This window comes from Ylistrum balloti, unplaced genomic scaffold (genome assembly GCF_031769215.1).
Source record: "Ylistrum balloti isolate Yb309-2 unplaced genomic scaffold, AGI_CSIRO_Ybal_v1 Utg370108, whole genome shotgun sequence".
NCBI classification, from domain to species: Eukaryota; Metazoa; Mollusca; class Bivalvia; order Pectinida; family Pectinidae; genus Ylistrum; species Ylistrum balloti.
This window is the reverse complement of record NW_026782131.1, coordinates 1-23,753: the sequence shown is the minus strand read 5'-3', so window position 1 is coordinate 23,753 and position 23,753 is coordinate 1. Positions and strand designations below refer to the sequence as shown.

General features: G+C 34.2%; 2 protein-coding genes across 2 annotated transcripts; both read right to left on the bottom strand.

The window, feature by feature from the left end:
• Positions 1-7,756: 7,756 nt before the first annotated feature.
• On the bottom strand, positions 7,757-14,696 carry LOC132550162 (peptidyl-glycine alpha-amidating monooxygenase-like). The gene is made up of 9 exons (XM_060214178.1): positions 14,499-14,696; positions 12,363-12,492; positions 11,859-11,954; positions 11,044-11,223; positions 10,369-10,544; positions 9,944-10,187; positions 9,629-9,725; positions 8,716-9,001; positions 7,757-8,068 (listed from the first exon to the last, which is right to left on the bottom strand). The coding sequence occupies exons 1-9, from the start codon at positions 14,694-14,696 to the stop codon at positions 7,757-7,759; spliced, it is 1,719 nt and encodes a 572-aa protein (XP_060070161.1).
• A 3,737-nt stretch (positions 14,697-18,433) lies between these two features.
• On the bottom strand, positions 18,434-23,177 carry LOC132550159 (dopamine beta-hydroxylase-like; the record flags this gene model as incomplete). The annotated part of the gene is made up of 8 exons (XM_060214173.1): positions 18,434-18,745; positions 19,408-19,693; positions 20,320-20,416; positions 20,621-20,864; positions 21,045-21,220; positions 21,715-21,894; positions 22,523-22,618; positions 23,048-23,177. Coding segments are annotated over 8 exons (1,521 nt in total), but the record flags the coding sequence as incomplete, so codon positions are not given.
• Between the last annotated feature and the right edge of the window lie 576 nt (positions 23,178-23,753).

Genomic DNA, 23,753 nt, shown 5'->3' with positions numbered 1-23,753 from the left:
GTCGGCAGATTGATTTGTCAGTAATGATTAAGTCGATATAATGTAGTAAACATACCATTTATGTGAATAAATCAATTTTAATTAAATACAGTCGAACCTCGTTATCTCGAACTGGGTTGGACCATGGGGAAACTTCCAGATAACCGAATATTCGAGTCCGAATATTTTGTGTAAAGTTAGTAGGAACCGACGGAAGGCTTTGAATTAAACGAGGTTTTCGAGTTATACATGTTCAAGATAACAAGGTTCGACAGCATGTGTACGCAATCATTCTATAATTCCTTCATTTTCATTAATTTCTCAAAGCATTATTTTTAGATTTCCTTTCGACGAGAATATAAAACCTCCTCATCCTTCTCCTCTTTTTCCGGGAAAAGAATATAATTTCCAGGAGTTACAGTGTGTATTTGCTTCATCAGAAAATGGCACATTCAGAGTTGTTTCTTTGATAGAAACACACAGGAAATAGTTAAATTACGTAATCGGAGGTAGCATCTCAAAAATATTCTCTCAAAATGTTCAAATTTCATTTTTCCTGAACAGAGTTTTTCCTTGTATCGAATATGTTTATATTTATCGTCTCTGACACTGGTACTTGAGGTATTTTATTAACGAGGCTTCGGTGTTACAAATTTTCGTGTGTAGAAATATCAATACTATCATTATTATAATTTGCTTCATCGGAAAGTAATACTTGTGTCCATTGTAATGGACATTGACAGACTTATCTCCATGCTGATCCAAGAGTTCATTTACACCGAGAAATACTCGCTCAACAGGCGCATGTTTATTATAGAGAAAAAAATTGCTTATAGGGGCTGATAAAATGAGTTTTTCTCGCCCTCTTTGTTTGTTCAGATTAAGAAATATGCCAGAGTTTCTCGTCACTGCATACTTGTCACGTAAGTAAGTTTAAGGACCTAAATTTAGTTATTATATTCCACAAAATCTAACGACATTTTAAAACTGAACAGGAGAAAAGAATCCCTCGCTAGCAAGCTCGTTAAACATTATCACCTTTATGAGTGGTAGTAGGTTGAGAATACTTTGTATAATTGTCATGCAATCTGCTCCTTCTCCATTCAAGCGGAACAAGTTATACACTGTCCACACTTGTCAATGTCCATCACTTCCCGCGCTTTGTATAGCAATGTCAAAAAATACTAAACAGGTGGGCTGATCATTTTCCGAGATTGACACATATATTATGATAATATAAATTAGCTGATGTACTGATGAATGTCCTTGTTGAACAACTGACTGAAATTTGTGAATGAGTGAGTTGTGTAAAATATAGTTATGCAAAACTTTAGCACCTCGCCCTTCAAAACCAACATTATTTAAAAGAGCGATAGGTCGGTAATTTGAAGGGTTATGCTTGTCACTTAAAAAAAGGGCATCACTAAAAGCATGTTTCCATTGTTTGTGGAAGGATCCAGTTTCCAGAGATGACGGAAAATTAAAGAGTGAAGGAAATGGAGAGAATTCCTCCTCCTGTACTGTTCGGAATCCTCAGTCAGGCCTTCAAGATTGCCATTTCTATTAGTTAGCATTAGTTTTCAGTAGGTTCCCGATATGATTTCTCTGTTGATCAAGAGTATGCTGAAGGGGGGTGGGGGGACTTATATAGCTATAAATAGTTTTATTTACTTCCTATAATTATAAATTCAAAAGTTACTAATGATCTTAATGATATACTTTATAGAGTAAACATCATAACTAAACATCAACACTGCAACCCATCTCCTTGTACCTGGCGATAGAGTAGTCAATGCTAGCCTTTCTGCTGTCGACAGTTATCGCCCCTTTCAGCCTCGGTTTTCCAGCTTTCCAGGAACTTATTCCAAATGGAGGTATTATTCGTGTCCTTTGTGATGGCGCGTGACCATTTGGCCGGGTGTTGGTCATATGGCTGTAGGTGGGGGTGGACATGTTAATCCCTTTGGTCAGGACTTCATCATCAACGAAAAGATATAGTGTTCTGTGATTCTGACAATGATGTTTACTATATTGCAACTTTTATTGATCAGTTCATTCAAATAACGAAAGGAGGTGGCCATGCAAAATATAAATAATAAGTAAATGAACAAATAAATAAGACCATTATGAAACAAAGTTAAGCAATTATTCAATATTTTATCGATAGGTGATCGATATGAATTAATATTTAAATATATTAACGGTGTGCTTTTCACTCACGGTGTCATATGAATCTCATGACATTAAACCGGATTACTTTCCGGGTAGAGGTGCCAAGCTGCTTTCTTCAAAATTTAAACGACGCAACCAAACACCATTTAAAACTAGACAACCCGATCGCATAACTATATTTATCATTGTTTCGAGGCGCCAAATGCTAAAACTATGCCCTCGTTATTTTTTAAACGTCAGTGACAGTTTAAATGACTGCTGATGTTGACCTACATGTTGATGGGATCGCCGTGCAAAACGCAACGAAACAAAGATAAAGATTAAATTTGTAGAAATAAAATCGGCAAAGGTTATCGCAAAGTCTTATCTACTGGTGATGTTGACGTAAGTAAAATAAAAATGCATGTATTTTGTTGGTTTTATATATGATTCAGTTACAATGCTTGCATGACAAGTCTTTGATATGTATCTATTGGTTTTCAATTGCAACATAACTGGTTTAACTTAAAAAAAAACTTCAGTAATCACAAATATTTTTTTAAATATTGTACCATAATGCGATAATCAGTGTGGGTTACGTTGTAAAATATGTAAACCGACATCTGAAATATCCACGTGACATCCCACTTTTAGACGACCATTTATAAAAGAAGAGGAATGTCAAATTGCTAATAAGTACAGATAAGATAATTTATCGATTTCTTCAATTTACTGTTAAGTAAAATATTGTCATGTCGATCAGTATTTTTTCCCTACAAAGTAAATATTTACCCCTTACTACAGTGATAGGTCTAAAACACCGGTTAAAACGAAGACACCCACTTTGGCGTTTGAATAAGAAAAAAATCGTGGTACAGAAGGGGAGAGGTGTCTTGAAGCACTTCAAGGCATGGATAATATCTTATCAGTCAAAGACTTTGCATTAATGGCAAAGAGTACCATAAGCATATCAGGGGATATACCAGACGTTACCCACACCATCAGGCACAAGAGATGAAATAACGCAGATTGTGTGACGTTCATGGAATTTGTGTTGAAAATATCACTTGCAAACTGAATGAACTTTTTTTTTGCATTCATACAAAACAAGAATGTGCACGGCGACTCCTGATATATACGAAGAGAAAAGACCAAGTGTTCCGGAAAAGAATACGTCTTCTACTTCATTCCTGACTTCCGCCATGTAACACTTGCTCGATCAAACACGTTCCAAGTAGCAAACAACACGAAGAAAAAATCAACGTGTCAACATAATCCAAACATAGCGCAAAATATGCAAAACAGAAACATTGATCCGAAAACTCACGAAAAAAGTCTGAGGGGAATAAGACCAGATGTTCCGGAAGAGTGAGCAAGAAGTAGAATAATTTCAATAATTTCAATTGCTCTAGAAGAAATGAACATATAAGGGTGTATGTCACTAGTGAGCAAATTATCTTAGTTCTAAAGTAAAATGTAAACAAAGGAGTAAACAAAAGAATTCAAACTCACAGATCTAAATATCACAGAACTTCCTGATAACAGCATGCAGTTCTCGAGTTTTATATTGCATATAATGCAACAATCATGTTATGTCGAGACTGGGCTATTTTGACACTAATATAGCAATTCAAACCCTTATCAATGAGTCGATCACGCACCAGTCGTTCTCTGCGCCGCCATCTTGAATCTTGAAGAAATTACAGGTCTAAACGTCATCAATGTATAAACGGCCTATCCCTTATATAGCTACATTTACTTCCTGTAATTATAAAATCAAAAGTTAATAATAATCTCAGTAATATACTGAATAGTGTATTTATATATCACTATTGCAATCCACATATACTTGTACCTGACGATAGAGTAGACACTGCTAGCCTTGCTGCTGTTGACAGTTATCGCCCCTTATAGCCAAGGTTTTCCAGCATTCTAGGAACTTATTCCAAGTGGAGGTATTATTCATGACCCTTGTGACGGCGTTACCATTTGGCCATGTGTTGGTTATCAAGCTATGGGTGCGGGCGGACTCGTTGATAATTTTGGCTAGGACTTCATCAACAACGAAAAGGTATAGAAATATTTCACGAGTCTGAAGATGGTCTTTACTATATTGCATTTTTATTGATCAGTTGATTTGCTGAATCGCCAAAATGATTAAAGTTTCTGTGCAAAAGAAAAATCAAACCCAAACGTTAATATGTAGAATAATATAAAAATGTGATTAGTCGGATCGGGTGGCGGGAGGAAGCGTTAAGCTGTATTGCCTACTTCCATATGTTATTACTGACCGGATGTTAAAAGACGTCGAAAAATATTGATAAGAAACTAGTGACATCCGAGGCCCTACTGACTATAATGAAAGAGTGAAGGTATTTTGTATATATACAAGTCGATACCTATAACAGTAAGGTTAGAAATACATAATAAATCTCATAATGTTATGTTAGTCCAATAGGAGTTTTAAATTTCATTTAATCATGATCTTAATGATAATTGTAATAAAAAAAATCATATTTTCATTTTAGAAGAAAAGGGAATATAAAATACATACCCTCAACTACATTTAACTTCTTTTTAAATCTTCAATCTGACACGCATTTCAATTTCAACCATTTTGCTCATTAAACAGCCAAAACAAAAATGAAATAATGATATGAAGTAGGTTATCCTATACGTATACAATTGTACAGACACAAGTACAGGAAGCCCTGGATTATAACACGTGGTTGCCATAGAATATACTCATACTATTATTAGGGATTTTCTTTCAGTACCTGTCTGAAGCCTACTGCGCCAGTAGTATATATCAGATTAAGCCAAATTCTTATGAACTTGTAGTCTAACGTTCGTACACTACAAACGCACTGTACAACTACAAAGAATTGTTTGTTGAACCCTTTACCTAGTTGACTTTTCACTTCATTAAATGGTTCAATCAGACACAGACAGTTACACCTTTCGTTCATCATTCTCGAAATGACATTTCTACATTTATATACTGATGGTTCAAAAGATGATGATAAGGTTGCTGCGGCCATGGTTACACAAGATGAAAACTATGGATGCCGACTTCCGACACAACGCCTCAATATTCTCGGCAGAAGCGCGAACTATCTACCTCGCCCTAGAATATATTCAAAGAAACAAAGAAATGAGAGCAGTTATCTATTCACACATTTCTTTCTGTTCTACAAAGTCTTAACAATAGAAATATGGAAAATGAATATTTTCATTCGTAATACATAAATACTATATCATGAACTTGCCTTTAACTTTCGTATTGCTTTTTGCTGGGTTCGTGGACACATGGAAATACCAAGCAATGAAAAAGCAGATCGTGCCGCAAAGGAAGCTTTATTGCTACCGCCTGTTGGTTTTAATCTTCATTTCACCGATTTAAAACCATCTATTCAACAACTTTGAAAAGCTCAGCAGGAGGAATCGAATACCTATACCAAAAACTAATTGCACTCCGTTAAACCTGTTATCGGTGAATGGTTTCCAAGCTATAGAGACAACAACCAAGACGAAGTTGTCCTTACTCGTCCTCGGATGGGTCATACATACCTTACACGTTCATATATGTTGAAAGGCGAAGAAATCCTTTGTGCATAGGATATGATGAGCCATTCACCGTTAAACATTTTTTATTGGACTGCATTGACCATCTGTATACTCGAGAATGTTTTTATCGTAACATTACATGTCTAAAATCCCTTTTTGAAACTGTTGAGATTTGTAAAATTCTACATTACTTGAAAGATGTTGGTCTATATAATAGACTATGATGTAGCAGTTTAATATTTTGTGTTAACATACTCATTTAAGATTTTTAACATTTGTCTTTTACCTGTTGGTTTGTTTAATGTAATTTCCTTTTTGGATCGTTGTGTGTTTTACCGTTTGATGGCCCTAATGACATTTTATGTGTTGACGGGCCGTTAAGAATGTAATAATAATAATTATAATATTGCGTGTGTATGTAAAACACCATGGCTTCTACTTCATCAGTATAACAAATCGTAGGGATTGGCTGCCAGACGATTATTCGAAATGTTATTTCTCGAAAGTGTGTCACTCCGTGTACCTTCAACAAGTTGTGTTTAATGATAAGTTATATATAGTGTATACGTAGCATCCCAGAATTACTATAGAAACCGAGTATTGAATTCCGGACGAGGCTCATAGACTTTAGACATTTGCAAATTACTATTCTGAGGTCCAATTCGAAAATATTCATGAATAGAGATAAAATCAATATAAAGAATTAAAAAAAATAGGTTGCTCTTTTAATACAACCGTAACAAATAAATATCAAATAACATTAAACAGTCAATTCTAACTTGTAATAAATAAATATCTCTGTTGATGTCTGTATTGATGTACATCGCCACTGACTTAGTAAAATATCTTTGAAAAACACAGGAGAGATTTCCGTATTGAGCGCAAGTAATACCGTGATGTTTGACGTCATCTATCAGTAAATGCCATCATATTGTAAACATTAACGTTAATTGTATCTTAAGTAATATGTACCATTTCGTAGCGTAATTACGTTTTTTAAATAAAAACCATTTTTTCAAGCGATTGCATGAACAACTGAACTATTGTAACGTGCCATAAAGGAAACATTAAATCGCTTGGAAGCAACAGCATATATTTCATCTCGAAATATTCATAGTGGTTGGGTGCCGCGGGAAGTATTTCCCTGCAGGTGCGGTTTTAAAATCTTAATTAAGTTATCAAAATACAACCGGACCCTGCGTTGATTAGTCGCTGTAGTGTATAATCTCACATTTCAGAGCGTGGCGAATGAGGTGCCTCCAGCAACACCAATTACCCGTATATGGGTATATACATGACAATTTCGTACCAGCTAGGTCTGTAGATGCAAGTACTTTCAATTGCATCAAATATGTTCACACATTTTGGAAAGAAGTATCTAAACAGAGTTTATTTTCTGTATACAACAAATAATTTTTATCTAATTTAAATTCGAAAGTTTGGGTTAAAAATGTGTAAGTATGCACAAAAGACAAAAGTAAATAGCATCTTTTATTATACAAATAACAATAATGACAACAAAAACAAGTAAAAAAATTGCATCGTACATTTTTGTCATTCTCCTGTGACATGTCAGTGATGTTTAAAATTTCAAAGATTAAAACTTTTTAAGGCTGTATAAAATCAAAATTGATCAAAAGAAATGTCTGAACTCTGTTTAAAAACATTCTCTAATTCAATATTGTTAAGTTTTCGTTTCCAAATAACTACATAAGAGTTGTTTCCCTTGTATTATAATTTTCTTGTAAACTACTGTACAGTATTGTACAAAAAAAAAATCCTGCAATATGTTCTGCTTAGTTAATATTTCTGTTTAATTTTATATATATTCCAGTCTATATGTAGATGTCAGTAAGGCTACAAAAAGCATGAATGAACCAGTTGGTGAAAAGAATCCGCAAGGATAGAAGGTTCAATAGAGACAAGAACTAGTCTAACAAATGTACTATACAATGCACACGGTTACAATACTGATATGAGTTTAGCTAATACATCTTATTTAGCAAGATATAAAGAGTGCTGTACATGCATGAGTACTATGCAGAAGATAATATTAGTATTAATTGAAGTGTATAACGAACACAGCCATCAGTAGCAGAGAGAACGACATCTTGTGAGAAACACTTGTTCCGGTATATTCTATACATGGCTCTTGTGTTTGGGTTGTACATGTGCATGGTTCAACAGCCTCCAGAGCAAGTTCGGTATCACACGAGTGGTAGAGGGCCATTTTGTTTACACCCATCTGAGGACTGATCATGCTTTCCACGTATCCTTTGACTTTGCCTTGAAAACAAGGGTTACTTCGAAGATCTTCGATGTAAGTTTTGCATTCCTTGCGACAGACGAAAGTTTCACATCGTCGAAGAATCTAAAAATACAGAATATCGACATACCGGTTTAATGAGATATGTGATATATTGGTTTTATTTGGCTATGCGAATGCATTATAGGTTAATGTGTGCTTATGGCGGTTACCACATTTAACACGGTAAATGTCTGCATTAAGATTAATCAAGGTTTGTTTTGATAACGAAAAATCTAAGAAATCACAAATTGTATCAAAACTTCTCGCTTAAACCTCAAAAGCGAAGAGAATATGCAGAAGTGATATTACTGAAATCGGTCATTTACACAGTTTCCGTGAAAAAATATAACTCCAAAACAAAGTTTTGAAAATGACATCTAACCTGACACATGTCCAAAAATCCTCAATATCAATTTAAATATCAGATATCAAGCTATATTGGGCCGGGCAACAAAATGTATATTTATGCTTGAGAACGGTTTAATGGATACGGGGCCTGGTTTTATTCTACTTGTACATTAAGGAGTTGCAATGTTGATTCATCTTGTGTTCATATTTTGCCGTTATTTCAGTGAATATGACTTGTATTTTTGGATATTTCGAATATTTTCGTTGTTGGTGCTTTGATTGATTTGAGACCTGAATTCATTCTCAGACTACTCTCTCAATTTAACCAAAATAAAAAAGCACACTACAAATAAACAACCAACCTCTTTAAAGGTCTCGTCGAAATACGAAGTGTTTGTAAGGAAAGACTGAATTTGACATCCTTCTGTTAACTTTGTTTCGTGTGATACAGTGCATAGAGGCAACCCCATCATAGTAAAGCATTGGTGAGTTGCAATGGATTCCTTCGGATAGTAAAACAAAAACGCAAAACACATTTCCTCGGCTGTTGCTTCACCGCTATGGGTTGTTACGTCTTTGCGTAAAGACGTGAAAGAACATTTTGTCTTGAAAACATCGCCTGGCTGGGCTTTCAAAGGTGTCTCGAAGCTGCAATAACAGGTTTTAACAAGTCACTTACTTCTGTTATCTAATCACTATTGTTGAAATAATAACCAAGCCGAGCTTTAGTATACACAATTACACTCTTACAATTTATGTTAACGTTTTTACAACCTATTTTAACTCGGAGAATAAAACTGATAGTCTTATATTATTTTCAGTCACTGATTCCGAAACAATACAGGCAGCATGATATATTTTCTTACCTTACCCAAACGATTTACTTGCTATTCGCCCATATAAGCATAATTTATATCACGCTTTCGTTTCCTTATCCATAGATTCAAATCATCTTCAAACTACGGTATTGAATGCACTAAATGGTGTCGGCGATTGAGATTGCCTCGGCTAAATATACTTAGTTTCTCAGATTGGTGGTTTACTCTAGACCTTGCACTTGTAGTTTAAATATCTTTATGTTTAAAAACTGTATTGTGCCCATTTTGCTTATTTTCTAATCGTAGTTTTTCCACATGTTCTTATGATTAACATTAAACATTCAGGACATTTTTAAGAATTTAAAGTTGTCATTTTAAGTGAGCCATCTCATGTATATGTTCACATTATTTTGAAGCACACCTAAGCAAAAAAATAAGATTGTACCAAGATACTTACATGTGCAGTATAGGGTTATCATAACTATAGAGAGGGTCGTCCATAATAACCTGTTCAGTACCACCCATGGGTTCATAAGATGTCTCCATTTCTCTACCTGTTATACAAATATAAACAGTCAAGTGAAAGTGACTTGATAAGGAAAATATGAAATTAAATAGATCTAAACGAGCATATTATACGAAACTTATAGCTACGTTTGTTGGAGAACTGATGAAGGTGCTATTTAACGAAAATCATATTTAGATCAATAATTAGTTATCACTTGAATTACACATACAACCCCGAATACAGGAAAAGAGCGTGGACACCCACCCATGTAATGCATGTGGTTGTGACCGCCAACGACGTAAATAGGACTGTTCATTATTTGCGATGAGCAGGCTGAAGTGCACTCCGATTCTACGACATAACGATGTTCTCCAGGTGGGATACTGAATCGATATTCTCCGATAATTAGGCTTCCGAGATTGTAAGGTCGTAATATTGGAGTGTAGTATAGGATCATTCCAGAACTGTCCATATAGTCAGTTTTCAGCAATGGGTTGTTCCAATGTATCTATGAAATCATGAACAATGTAATATCCATTTTAATGCTTTTTCGAAAGCAGAATTCATGTAATACTCCAATAATTTTAATACATGTGTACACACGAGCTTATCTTTTATTTCAAAATACCTTCTCTAAGATATACGTTCTCTCAATATATTTTCGTATGTTTTCGCTATCTATAAAGTACCTGTAGTAAGGCATATTTGTAACCGGAAATCCCTATCTTGTATCCAGCATTTTCGTTGTGACAAACACCAGGTATCCCAACACTCCATCCGGCTATCAGTTGCCGACATCGTGTTTCTCCCACCATACCACATTCATATGGGGCATTCAAAGGATTTACTAAATCCCTTGGTTCAACTGGAAGAAAAGATTGTCGAAATAAGTTGGTCCGCTGCCGTTAGAACATTTTCGCAACTTAGATGAGTAAGATTTTTTATTTCATAAAAGGAGATCTTTACATGCACATAAAATATGGTATGATATAACGTGATATATTGTCTACTAATAACAAAAACATTTTTGACATTGCATGTGAATGCGAGAAACTAGTTGATATAAAAAATACAGCATTCCAGTACTTTTCATTTTCACTAATAATTAAAACTTGTTCTTCAGTCGGATTTTCCTGTCAAATACAGAGTACTCATCGGATAAGCTATAGTAAAGAAGCAATGCAGCCTTTCAAACAATTTTCAAAGAACAATGTAAATTCTACCAGATTTCTTAGATAATTCGGTCAATAGGGATTTATGATATTAACGAATATTTGAGTCAGAATTTATGTTCTGCAGTAAATGTCTAAGACCAATTTCATATTTAAAAATCATATGGCTTACGATACAGCCTATGTACCAACCGTCATTCGAACATGCGAAGATTATCATATGATGCATGACGAATTCATTGTCAATTACACCTCGATCAGCGATCACGTGATAATCCTGGTCAGCAGGTAAGGCGAAATTCATACAAGTGTATGTGGTTTCTTTAGCAGGAACTTGTGTTTGTGGATATCTGACCGCAAATTCTAGAACGTCTACAAATAAAACGAATATAACTTTCACATAACACATATCAATGTATGTTTTAAACGCGAAAGTAAGTTATGGGTAATACAAATGTTCCGAAAGTAGATCCATAATGATAATTAAAACTAAAATTTATTTATGTCCTGATTCTGTTCGCAGAACAAAGAAAACAAAAATCTCATTTTGTTATAATGAATTTTATATTGTCTTTCGCCCATTCATTTTTCCATTTCTTTTCTGTTTTGCTCAGCTGTGATATTAACAATATTAGATTCACAATTATTGTCTTTGTCCGAATTTGCCTCTACATATTGATTAACATATAATAAATGCCGACGACACTTTTCCGCGACTTTGTGATAGCACCGCTAGACAAACTCTGTAAAATATTGTCATGATCATCCTTTATATGTTTTCATCATATAACTTAGTTATATACTGTTGCAGTTATTCTGACTCGGCGAGTTTACAGGCTGAACGTTTTGACAGTATTAGGAGTGCACTGCTTAAAATGTACGAGTAGTATTTTCTATTATCTGGACTTTTCTTAATATTCAGCCGTTTTCTTTAACACTTGAAGCTATAGAACAATTTCAGTAACAAAGTGGTTTGAGTTGACATTCTGATGACATTCTTATCCTACCTGGGTTGTTAATGGCGTCACATTCTAGATCCGGTAGCTGGCAAATATGAAATCTCTTTTTTAAGCATTTCGTGTCGCTCCATGGCTCGCATACACCTTTTTCAAAACAAATTTGATATTTTTAACCAAATTATGCTTTCAAAGAAAGGAAAAGGGGCTAAGAAACTAATAATTTCTTCTTTGATCTATTTTCAAAATTGAGTTCTTGAACAAATAGCTCTCGTAGTTCTCCCTCTTCTCCTTTTACTACTTTGGAGCAGATTTAGGTTTTCAACCATTTTTCAGATCAAACTAAGTGATAAAAGAATATATTTACTTCGTTAAGTTGAAGAATGTCCCATTTAAAGATTACACCAATAAGTGAATAATCATTACGCATTAAAATGGTTGGGATATAGTCACTTGTATTCATGGACATATCATAAAATAAATTATAGCATTGATATGCTATATTTATTAGAAGTAAGTAGTATGTACAATATCACTTGAAGTTAATTCATTTACCTGGGTGTCCAGTTGGAAGACCTGTTGGATTTGACTCCGGAGTCCATACACAGTCGGGGTCACCTAGTTCCTCCCCATTTGAGACTCCGTCTCCATCAGAGTCCATCACACATAAGGTGAGGTTCCACGTCTGGTATTTAAAATAATACCATCGGTATGCAAAAACCTATACGTTTGTATTTTATATCAAGTGTCTTATATATATTGATATATCTTGAAAATTTTGATCGAAATACTTTTCTTAAATAAGAAAACATATACATTACGTAATATCATTGTATATCTGTTTCCCACGTGTGTCCTTAACCTAGTCTGTATTACTGATTCACCTAATCAACCTTTTCCTCTAGCATATCCCTATAGCGTGATTTCAAATTGCGATGATCGCTTTTTTTTCAAATTTGATTCAGGTCTTAAGATATTCTGGTTTTTAATAATGCAAAATGCAAATGAAAATCTGCCAAATATTAAACATACATTATTAATATATTATAAGTATTTCTTGAACAGGTTATATTTAATTTTCTTACTATTAAGTAATATTGCCATTTATTTATTTATTTATTTATTACTTTATTAACAATTCCTTACTAAATGACAGCCTTTATTAATCCACGTTTCTTCTCAGGATACCAATATTTTGAACACAAACACTATTATTTTTATCTCATATTAACTGTTAAATTAATTATTTCCCCCGTTATCCCATCTCCAACATTGGCTTCGAAAATCCCGCTCGATCTTGGAGCCTAGATGGAGCCCACGTCATCCAGACGGAATTGATACTCTCTGTCACATCTGTAGTATCTCTTTTGGTAGCTATGATGAGTATATAAGGTGGCTGTCGCATAGCTCGAGAAAAGTTGTCTCTGGTCACCCTCGGATATTGTCAACAGGGAGGATCTGTGTATGCGTAGGCTTATTGACGGAGCGAATTATTTCTCAGTCGGTGTGACTTAGTCCCGTTTTTTTTTTTTTTCTCGCTGTGTCTCTGTCTGATGTGATGACTGTACCGTTTGGCTGTATGGCATGTGCCCTGGTGGTCAAATGGCTAGTCCATTTCTGCACCAGAATGATACGTGACTGTTCACCATCAATGTATAGTCTCTCCCTGACTGATGGAGCTCGATGCCGACATTTCTTCAACTAATTCATGACACGATACCATGATTTGCGCTGCTCCTCCATTTTAGCGGGAAATTATACTCGAACGCCAAAAGAGGTGACTTAGTCTCTTTTGATTCCCAGTTCTCTTTGAATTAAGTCTTTCATTATTCTATTATGCTTTAATTACTCTCGTATGTTTGTGAACAGACAAAAAACACGTTGTAATAAATTGGCGTTTAAGATTTAATCTTTCACTACAGTTAGAGGCAAATATCTACTTGTTTTAGCATAAAACCTTATTTACACGCCATTATATTACAAAAATCTACCTGTAAATATTTAACAAATAACCTTAGTTGAAAAGTCGAGTAGATATTTGAATATGTTCTTTCATTACTAAAACCCAAAACTTTTTATGTCAAAGTTATACCACGCTATCATCATTTGCCTTTGAGACTGTTTATCGAAGGATTGTGGGTGTCATATGTCAAATATGAATGTAATCTGCTGTTATTTTGCTGAGTAATTTTGAAACTGGAAACCACGAAATCCCTTAGGCGTGTCTGTAAGTCATAAGTCAAAACTTTTAAACGTATCATATAAAACAATAAAAACAATAACGGAATACACACGCTAAATAGCCAGTTATGGTAGAGAAATACATGTCAGTCTTAGTATTTGACTCCTCGAAACAGGTCATACGATTATGTTGATTAGTTCAAAATTGTGTCTGGTTGCATTATTTAGCCTTGAAAGCAGATAGTACAGCTTTGCGTCACAACCTGGTACCCGGTACCCAGCTAATCACATGGAAATCGCGTGACATCGCCAAAACAGTAAAGAATAAAATAAAAAACGATTCTTCTTGCTAGGGACATACTTGCTAAGACATACCTTTCACATCTGTTAATATTAATTCATTTTGTTAACCTATACGTGTTTTATTATATATATATATTATTTGAAAGAATTGATCAATTAAAGATGCAATATTGTAAACAGCATCGTCAGACTCATAGATCACTTTACCTTTTCGTTGTTAAGGAAGTCCTGGCCAAAGGGATTAACGAGTCCGCCCCCAGCAACTGCTTGATGACCAACACCCGGCCAAATGGTCACGCCGTCACAAGGGTCACGAATAATACCTCCATTTGGAATAAGTGCCTGGAATGTTGGAAAACCGTGGCTATAAGGGGCGATAACTGTCAACAGCAGCAAGGCTAGCATTGTCTACTCTATCGTCAGGTACAAGGAGATGTGGCCTGCAATGTTGAAATATAAATATGATGTTTACATGGCAACTTTGTACGCGTAAAACCAGATTAAAAGATAATGTTGCTTTCAAGTCAAAACACGATATGATAATTTCCTTTATTTTTTTAATAAAACCATAACAGTTGACAAGTTATAATTAAGAATAAGGAGAACAAAAAGTTTGCGGAATATATCTAAATATTTGACTACTTTGCAACTATCAGGAATTTGCAATTTGTAAATAAAACCAGATTACTAAACAATAGATATTATATGTAACAGCAGTCTATTACAAAAATTGATAAAAAAAAATATCTAAACTCAGATGAACTTAGGCGAACAGAAGTTTAATATGAAAATTCAATTAATTGATTTCGATTTAAATCTAATGTTATACCGTAAAACAAAACTCTCGATATGTCGTATCAATCAATCTTTCCTACACTTCTGCAGTGGTGCAAACCTTACTCAGCAAGCAACTCTGAAGACGAAGGAAAAAGTGCACAGTATCCAACAAAAATACCACGAGAATCTAGGTCGGTTTGAATTATTCAAATAATTTATATCATACCCGTGTCCTACTTACATATATATATACCCAGGTCAACCATCAAGTCCCAAAAGTCTTCAGTGAATGTATCTTTATATTTCAGTCACGTTTCTGAAAAGAGATAAGGAGTGTTTTAAATGCTCGAGTCGAGACAAGGGAATATTATAATTATGCTGCAAATTGTGTGAAATATGTGAAAATCGAGAGAATATAAAGAGATTGTTATATTCATAAATGCACGTATTTTCATAAGTGTGTCGACTTAATCATTACTGGCTTATTAGTTACCTCCTATTTTCACTTAAAACAGCCACTTGAATGGCCATACAGTTTTGAAATTGCACATCGTGTATCCACACGGTATGCGCAGGCTGTTGTGGAAAAACTTCTTATAGCCCATCTTTACGGACGATGTCCGGTTCTTTAGCGTGTTTGATATAAATGAAGAAATTACTTATGATAAGATTTATTGGTTTTCGAAATAGTACAGCTAAGCCTACTACTTAATTAAGCCATATATTTATATGTTAGATCTATCAGGTACAGAATGAATAGTTATATACATTCGTAATTAAGAGTGTTTTGTTTACAAAGAGCAATACATGACCAGTGTACAGAAACTCCACATATATGTGAACATTAGATAAATTTCTCTTTTGTCTCGGAAATGATTCTTTTAAAATGTTATACCGTCAAAAAGGAAATTTTATTTAAAATACCTTTGTATCTTATCCTGAAAGTGCAATAATTTTGTGGAGTAAAAAATATGTCACCGGGTACATTTTTAAAGTATTATCTTTTGTACATCGGAGACCATGACGGTACGGACCTGGCACGCATACATGTATACAGGTATCTTTTTATCTTACAGTTGTGAAACCAAATGCTAGAGAGACTAATTAACACGGGATCTCCTTCTATTACAATAGAGCCCGAGAATTCGTTTCAGTATAATTTTCAATTCGTAATATATATCAACCATTTTTACGCAGAAAAATTTTGATGCGTTGTGTGATATCACAGCTGTATAATGATGACTGCCTATGAAAAAGGATTAGATGTGCAGAGGACCGTGTTAGCAAGTGACTCATTACTATTTCATTATTGTGAGTGGTGTGAAGTTTGCGGTGAAGGTTATTGAATGGGTGTTGAGTGACGAGAAACCCTGCAAAAACAAGCCAACTGCATATTTCGAACAAACAGAAAGAGAGAGTGAAAAACTCATTGTGTCAGTCACTATACGCCATTTTTTCTGTATAACATACCTGCGTATGATGAGCGAGTATTTACGAGTATTAGAAGATCAGAAAAATTAGTAGACCTGATGCCTCATTCATATAATACCTCATGCTACAGTGTCAGAGACGATACAATATATTTTTAAAAGGGGGCATTCTGTACAGGAAAAACTAGGAAAACAAATGAAAATTATAAAAGTTTTTTTTTTAGATAAGCGGAGATCCATTTTCTGATGAAGCGAATACTCACTTTAGCTCTTGGAGATTATATTTCTTTTATCGAAAAAAAAGAGGAGGATGAGGAGGATGTATATTCCCTTTTCAAAATAATGCTGTGAATTTTGTGAAATAAGTGAAAATCAAGGAATTATGACATTGCTATTAATGATTGCGTATACAGGCTGTCGAACCTTGTTATCTCAATCTCGTATAACTCGATCCGTTTACTTAAGTAATCCATAACAATTTTTTGGTCCTTACCTAACTCTACACAAACCATTCGGAATCAGTTAAATTGAATACTCGGTTATCTCGAAATTTTCCCATAATCCCGCTCAGTTCGAGATAACGTGGTTCGACTGTATCTTGCTTAAAACTGATTTATTCATTTATGTGATATGTTTACTACATTACATCGAATTAATAATTACCGACTAATTGATCTCCCTTTTTCTGACAGGTTTGTTACCACACACGCCCAGAACTTCTTTCACGGTCATGCTGCAAAGACCACCTTAGAAAGGGTATTGGGTGTACGGTGGGCTGGAGTACAAGTGATTTATTACCTAGACATTTTTTGTGAAAGATATGAAGTATACAGTGGGCAGCATTGTGAGCAGCAAGGTTATTGGTGTCAAAATGTATCCGTATATAAGGAGGAGGCGGCGAACTGTTTGTTATATTCTCCTCAAGCTAAACTTACCATGAACTGGGCGTACCTCCTATGCTGCATTTAAGAAAGATACTTTTAGTTGAATACCAGTAGTCCAATATTTGTTTTAATAAAATAAGGGAATTTCTGTTTGAAAAGAAAGAAGGATATAGAACAGAATACCACAGCATTTTCATGATAACATTAGAAATATATATATAATTTTTGCTAGAGTAGACCATGTAAGGACAAAATCATTTGTTCAATATTAAACTCAATATTTCAGTTTTGACAATATTCGTACTATAATAGTTAAATATCGTTGAAATACAGTCTTTCAAGATTTCTTCTTTTGAGTATAGATACAAAATTTACATGTCGTTTTATAAAATAGTTCATGTTGCGCGTGGTAATCTGGTTGTCGGAAAATTCAAGTCTGCCACTTACTTCTCTATACCTTAACACAACTTTTGAAGAGATTGTACACTAGACTAGTGATATAATGTTAAGGAAACCTGTGCATTATCTTCAACGACTTTGCACACTTAACATACAAAATCCCGAAAATCCCATTGAATTGTGCTGAGTGTAACTCATGTTTTAGCCTGTGTCTGTAGATGCAAGTACATTACACTAAATATTGACACACATTTTGCAAATAAATAATTAAACACCATCTTTTTTCTGTATGCAACAAATATTGTTTTATTTTTTGTTTTACAAAATCAAGCAATTGTACAGTGTTGTACAAGAAAGACTGCAATATGCTCTGCCGTGTTAATACTTCTATTAAATGTATTTTCCTGTATGTATATATGTAGATGTGAGTAATGTTACAAAGGACATGAATGAACCAGTTAATGAAAAGAATTTGCACGGATTCAGGGTTCAATATAGACAAGATCTCGTCCCACACAAGTAGTATACAATGCATATTAGATAGGGTGCTCGCGGTTACAATACTGATATGAGTTTAGCGTATACATTTTATTTAGCAATGCATAAACAGTGTTGTATATGCATAAGTACTATGCAGAAGATAGCATTAGTATTAAATGAAGTTGATAATGAACACAGCCATCAGTAGCAGAGAGAACGACATCTTGTGTGAAACACTTGTTCCGGTATCTTCTACACATGGCTCTTGTGTTTGGGTTGTACATGTGCATGGTTCAACAGCCTCCAGAGAAAGTTCGGTATCACACGAGTGGTATAGGGCCATTTTGTTTACACCCATCTGAGGACTGATCATGCTTTCCACGTATCCTTTGACTTTGCCTTGAAAACAAGGGTTACTTCGAAGATCTTCGATGTAAGTTTTGCATTCCTTGCGACAGACGAAAGTTTCACATCGTCGAAGAATCTAAAAATACAGAATATCGACATACCGGTTTAATGAGATATGTGATATATTGGTTTTATTTGGCTATGCGAATACATTATAGATTAATGTGTGCTTATGGCGGTTACCACATTTAACATGGTAAATTTCTGCATTAAAATTAATTAAGGTTTGTTTTGATAAAAATAAAAATCTAAGAAATCATAAATTTCATAAATTTTCATAAACTTCTCGCTTAAACCTCAGAAACGAAGAGAATATGCAGAAGTGATATTACTGAAATCGGTCATTTACACAGTTTTCGTTAAAAGACAAAAAACTAAATTTTGAAAACGATATCTCAAATGAAACATGTCCAAAAATCCTAAATATCAATTTTGATATCAGATTTTAACATTTAACAAGCTATATCGGGCCGGGCAACAAAATGTATATTTATGCTTGAGAACGGTTTAATGGATACGGGGCCTGATTTTATTCTACTTGTACATTAAGGAGTTGCAATGTTGATTCATCTTGTGTTCATATTTTGCCGTTATTTCAGTGAATATGACTTGTATTTTTGGATATTTCGATATTTTCGTTGTTGGTGCTTTGATCGATTTGAGACCTGAATTCATTCTCCCACTATTCTCTCAATATAACCAAAATAAAAAAAAGCACACAACATATAAGCAACCAACCTCTTTAAAGGTCTCGTCGAAATACGAAGTGTTTGTAAGGAAAGACTGAATTTGACATCCTTCTGTTAACTTTGTTTCGTGTGATACAGTGCATAGAGGCAACCCCATCACGGTAAAGCATTGGTGAGTTGCAATGGATTCCTTCGGATAGTAAAACAAAAACGCAAAACACATTTCCTCGGCTGTTGCTTCACCGCTATAGGTTGTTACGTCTTTGCGTAAAGACGTGAAAGAACATTTTGTCTTGAAAACATCGCCAGGTTGGGCTTTCAAAGGTGTCTTTAAGCTGCAATAACAGGTTTTAACAAGTCACTTACTTCTGTTATCTAATCACTATCGATAACATAATAACCAAGCCGAGCTTTAGTACACACGATTACATTCTTACGATTTACGTTAACGTTTTTACAACCTGTATTAACTCAGAGAATAAAATTGATAGTCTTATATTATTTTCAGTCACTGATTCCGAAACAATACAGGCAGCATAATATATTTTCTGACCTCACCCAAACGACTTACTTGCTATTTGCCCATATAAGCATAATTTATATCACGCTTTCGTTTCCTTATCCATAGATTCAAATCATCTTCAAACTACGGTATTGAATGCGCTAAATGGTGTCGGCGATTGAGATTGCCTCGGCTAAATATACTTAGTTTCTCAGATTGGTTGTTTACTCTGGACCTTGCACTTGTAGTTTAAATATCTTTATGTTTAAAAACTGTATTGTGTCCATTTTGTTCATTTTCTAATCGTAGTTTTTTCACAGGTTCTTATGTTTAACATTAAACATTCTTGACATTTTTAAGAATTTAAAGTTGTCATTTTAAATGAGCCATCTCATATATATTTTCACATTATTTTGAAGCACACCTGAGCAAAAATTAAGATTGTACCAAGATACTTACATATGCAGTATAGGGTTATCATAACTATAGTGAGGGTCGTCCATAATAACTTGTTCAGTACCATCCACGGGTTCATAAGATATCTCCATTTCTCTACCTGTTATACAAATATAAACAGTCAAGTGAAAGTGACTTGATAAGGAAAATATGAAATTAAATAGATCTAAACGAGCATATTATACGAAACTTATAGCTATTGATGAAGGTGCTATTTAACGAAAATCATATTTAGATCAATAATTAGTTATCACTTGAATTACACATACAACCCCGAATACAGGAAAAGAGCGTGGACACCCACCCATGTAATGCATGTGGTTGTGACCGCCAACGACGTAAATAGGACTGTTCATAATTTGCGATGAGCAGGCTGAAGTGCACTCCGATTCTACGACATAACGATGTTCTCCAGGTGGGATACTGAATCGATATTCTCCGATAATTAGGCTTCCGAGATTGTAAGGTCGTAATATTGGAGTGTAGTATAGGATCATTCCAGAACTGTCCATATAGTCAGGTTTCAACGATGGGTTGTTCCAATGTATCTATGAAATCAAGAACAATGTAATATCCATTTTTACACTTTTTCGAAAGCAGAATTAATTTAATATTCCAATAATTTTAATACATGTTTTCGCACGAGCTTATCCTTTATTTAAAAAACCTACTCTAAGATATACGTTCTCTCAATATATTTTCGTATATTTTCGCTATTTATAAAGTACCTGTAGTAAGGCATATTTGTAACCGGATATCCCTATCTTGTATCCAGCATTTTCATTGTGACAAACACCAGGCAAACCAACACTCCACAAGGCTATCAGTTGCCGACATCGTGTTTCTCCCACCATACCACATTCATATGGGGCATTCAAAGGATTTACTAAATCCCTTGGTTCAACTGGAAGAAACGATTGTCGAAATAAGTTGGTCCGCTGCCGTTAGAGCATTTTCGCAACTTAGATGAGTAAGATTTTTTATTTCATAAAAGGAGATCTTTACATGCACATAAAAATATGGTATGATATGACGTGATATATTGTCTACTAATAACAAAAACATTTTTGATATTGCATGTGAATGCGAGAAACTATTTCATATACAAAATACAGCATTCCAGTACTTTCCATTTTCACTAATAATTTAAACTTTTGTTCTTCAGTCGGATTTTCCTGTCAAATACAGAGTACTCATCGGATAAACTATAGTAAAGAAGCCTTTCAAACAATTTGCAAAGAACAATGTAAATTCTACCAGATTACTTAGATAATTCGGTCAATAGGGATTTAAGATATTAACGAATATTTCAGTCAGAATTTATGTTCTGCAGTAAATGTCAAAGACCAATTTCATACTTAAAAATCATATGGCTTATGATACAGCCTATGTACCAACCGTCATTCGAACATGCGAAGATTATCATATGATGCATGACGAATTCATTGTCAATTACACCTCGATCAGCGATCACGTGATAATCCTGGTCAGCAGGTAAGGCGAAATTCATACAAGTGTATGTCGTTTCTTTAGCAGGAACTCTTGTTTGTGGATATCTGACCGCCAATTCAAGAACATCTACAAATAAATCGACTACAACTTTAAAATAACACATATCATTGTACGTTTTAAACTTGAAAGTAAGTTATGGGTTATACAAATGTTCCGAAAGTAATTCCATAATGATAATTAAAACTAAATTTTATTTATGTCCTGATTCTGTCCGCAGAACAAAGAAAAAAAGAATCTCAGTGATTTATTATTAATTTTTATATTATCTTTCTCCCATTAATTTTTTCTCCATGTCTTTTCTGTTATGCTCAGCTGTGATATTATCAATATTAGCTTCAAATTTATTTTCTGTTTCCGACTTTTTCTTTACATATTTGTTAATATATAATAAATGCCAACGACTCTTTTCCACGACTTTGTGATAGCACTAATATAGAAACTGTTTAAGATATTGTCACGATATTCCTTTTTATGTTTTCATTCTCTATAACTACGTTATATACGGTTTCAGTTATCCTGACACATCGAGCTGACAAGCTGATTGGTTTGGCAGTATTTGGAGTGTACTGCCTAAAAAGTACGAATAGTATTTTCTCTTATCTTGAATTCTCTTTTCTTTTATCACTTAAAGATATAGCACAATTTCAGTAACGAAGTCGTTTGAGTTGACATTCTGATGACATCCTTATACTACCTGGGTTGTTAATGGCGTCACATTCTAGATCCGGTGGCTGGCAAATATGAAATCTCTTTTCGAAGCACTTCGTGTCGCTCCATGGCTCGCATACACCTTTTACAAAACAAATTTGATATTTTTAACCAAATTATTCTTTATTTGCTTTAGTTTCAAATTTATTTCTGGAACAAGTAGCGTTCTTAGTTCTCTTTCTTCTCCTTTTACCGCTTTAGAGCAGATTTAGGTTTTCTATCGATGATAATAATTCCATCCAAATATTAGACTTTTAAAGACCAAACAGTCATAAAAGAATATTTTTGCTTCGTTAAAATAAAAAAACGTCCCATTTAAAGAGTATACCAATAACTAAATTACCATTACGCATTAAAATGTTTGGGAGAAAGTCACTTGTAATCATTGACATGGTCATCAAATACTGTAGATATATGGAAAATACTTCTAGTTTTGATATGCTATGCTTATTAGAAGTCAACAGTATTAATGATTTATAGCATTAATATCACTTTAAGTTAAATCACAAACCTGGGTGTCCAGCTGGAAGACCTGTTGGATTTGACCCCGGAGTCCATACACAGTCGGGGTCACCTAGTTCCTCACCGTTTGAAACTCCGTCTCCATCAGAGTCCATCACACATAGTGTGCGATTCCACGTCTGGTATTTAATTGAAAAAAAGAACAAATTTGATTTGCAAAAACCTATACAGTTGTATTTTATATCAAGTGTCTTATATATATTGATATATCTTGGAAATTTTGATCGAAATACTTTTCTTAAATAAGAAAACATATACATTACGTAATATCATTGTATATCTGTTTCCCACGTGTGTCCTTCACCTAGTCTGTATTACTGATTCACCTAATTAACCTTTTCCTCTAGCATATCGCTATAGCGTGATTTCAAATTGCGATGATCACTTTTTTCAAATTTGATTCGGGTTTTAAGATATCCTGGTTTTTAATAATGCAAAATGCAAATGAAAATCTTCCAAATATTAAACATAAATCATTAATATAAGTATTTCTTGAACAGGTTATCTTTAATTTTCTTACTATTAAGTAATATTGCCATTTGATTATTTATTTATTTATTTATTAACAATTCCTTACTAAATGGCAGCCTTTATTAATCCACGTTTCTTCTCAGGATACCAATATTTTGAACACAAACACTATTATTTTTATCTCATATTAACTGTTAAATTCATTATTTCCCCCGTTATCCCAT

What these genes read in the sequence shown, in the direction of transcription:
- LOC132550162 (XM_060214178.1), bottom strand. Translation starts at nt 14,696, where the DNA reads ATGCTAGCCTTGCTGCTGTTGACAGTTATCGCCCCTTATAGCCACGGT. An exon ending in TGACGCCATTAACAACCCAG is followed by an intron (nt 11,224 to 11,858) that starts GTAGGATAAGAA and finishes TTTTATTTGTAG; the next exon opens with ACGTTCTAGAATTTGCGGTC. An exon ending in CAACCACATGCATTACATGG is followed by an intron (nt 9,726 to 9,943) that starts GTGGGTGTCCAC and finishes TTTGTATAACAG; the next exon opens with GTAGAGAAATGGAGACATCT.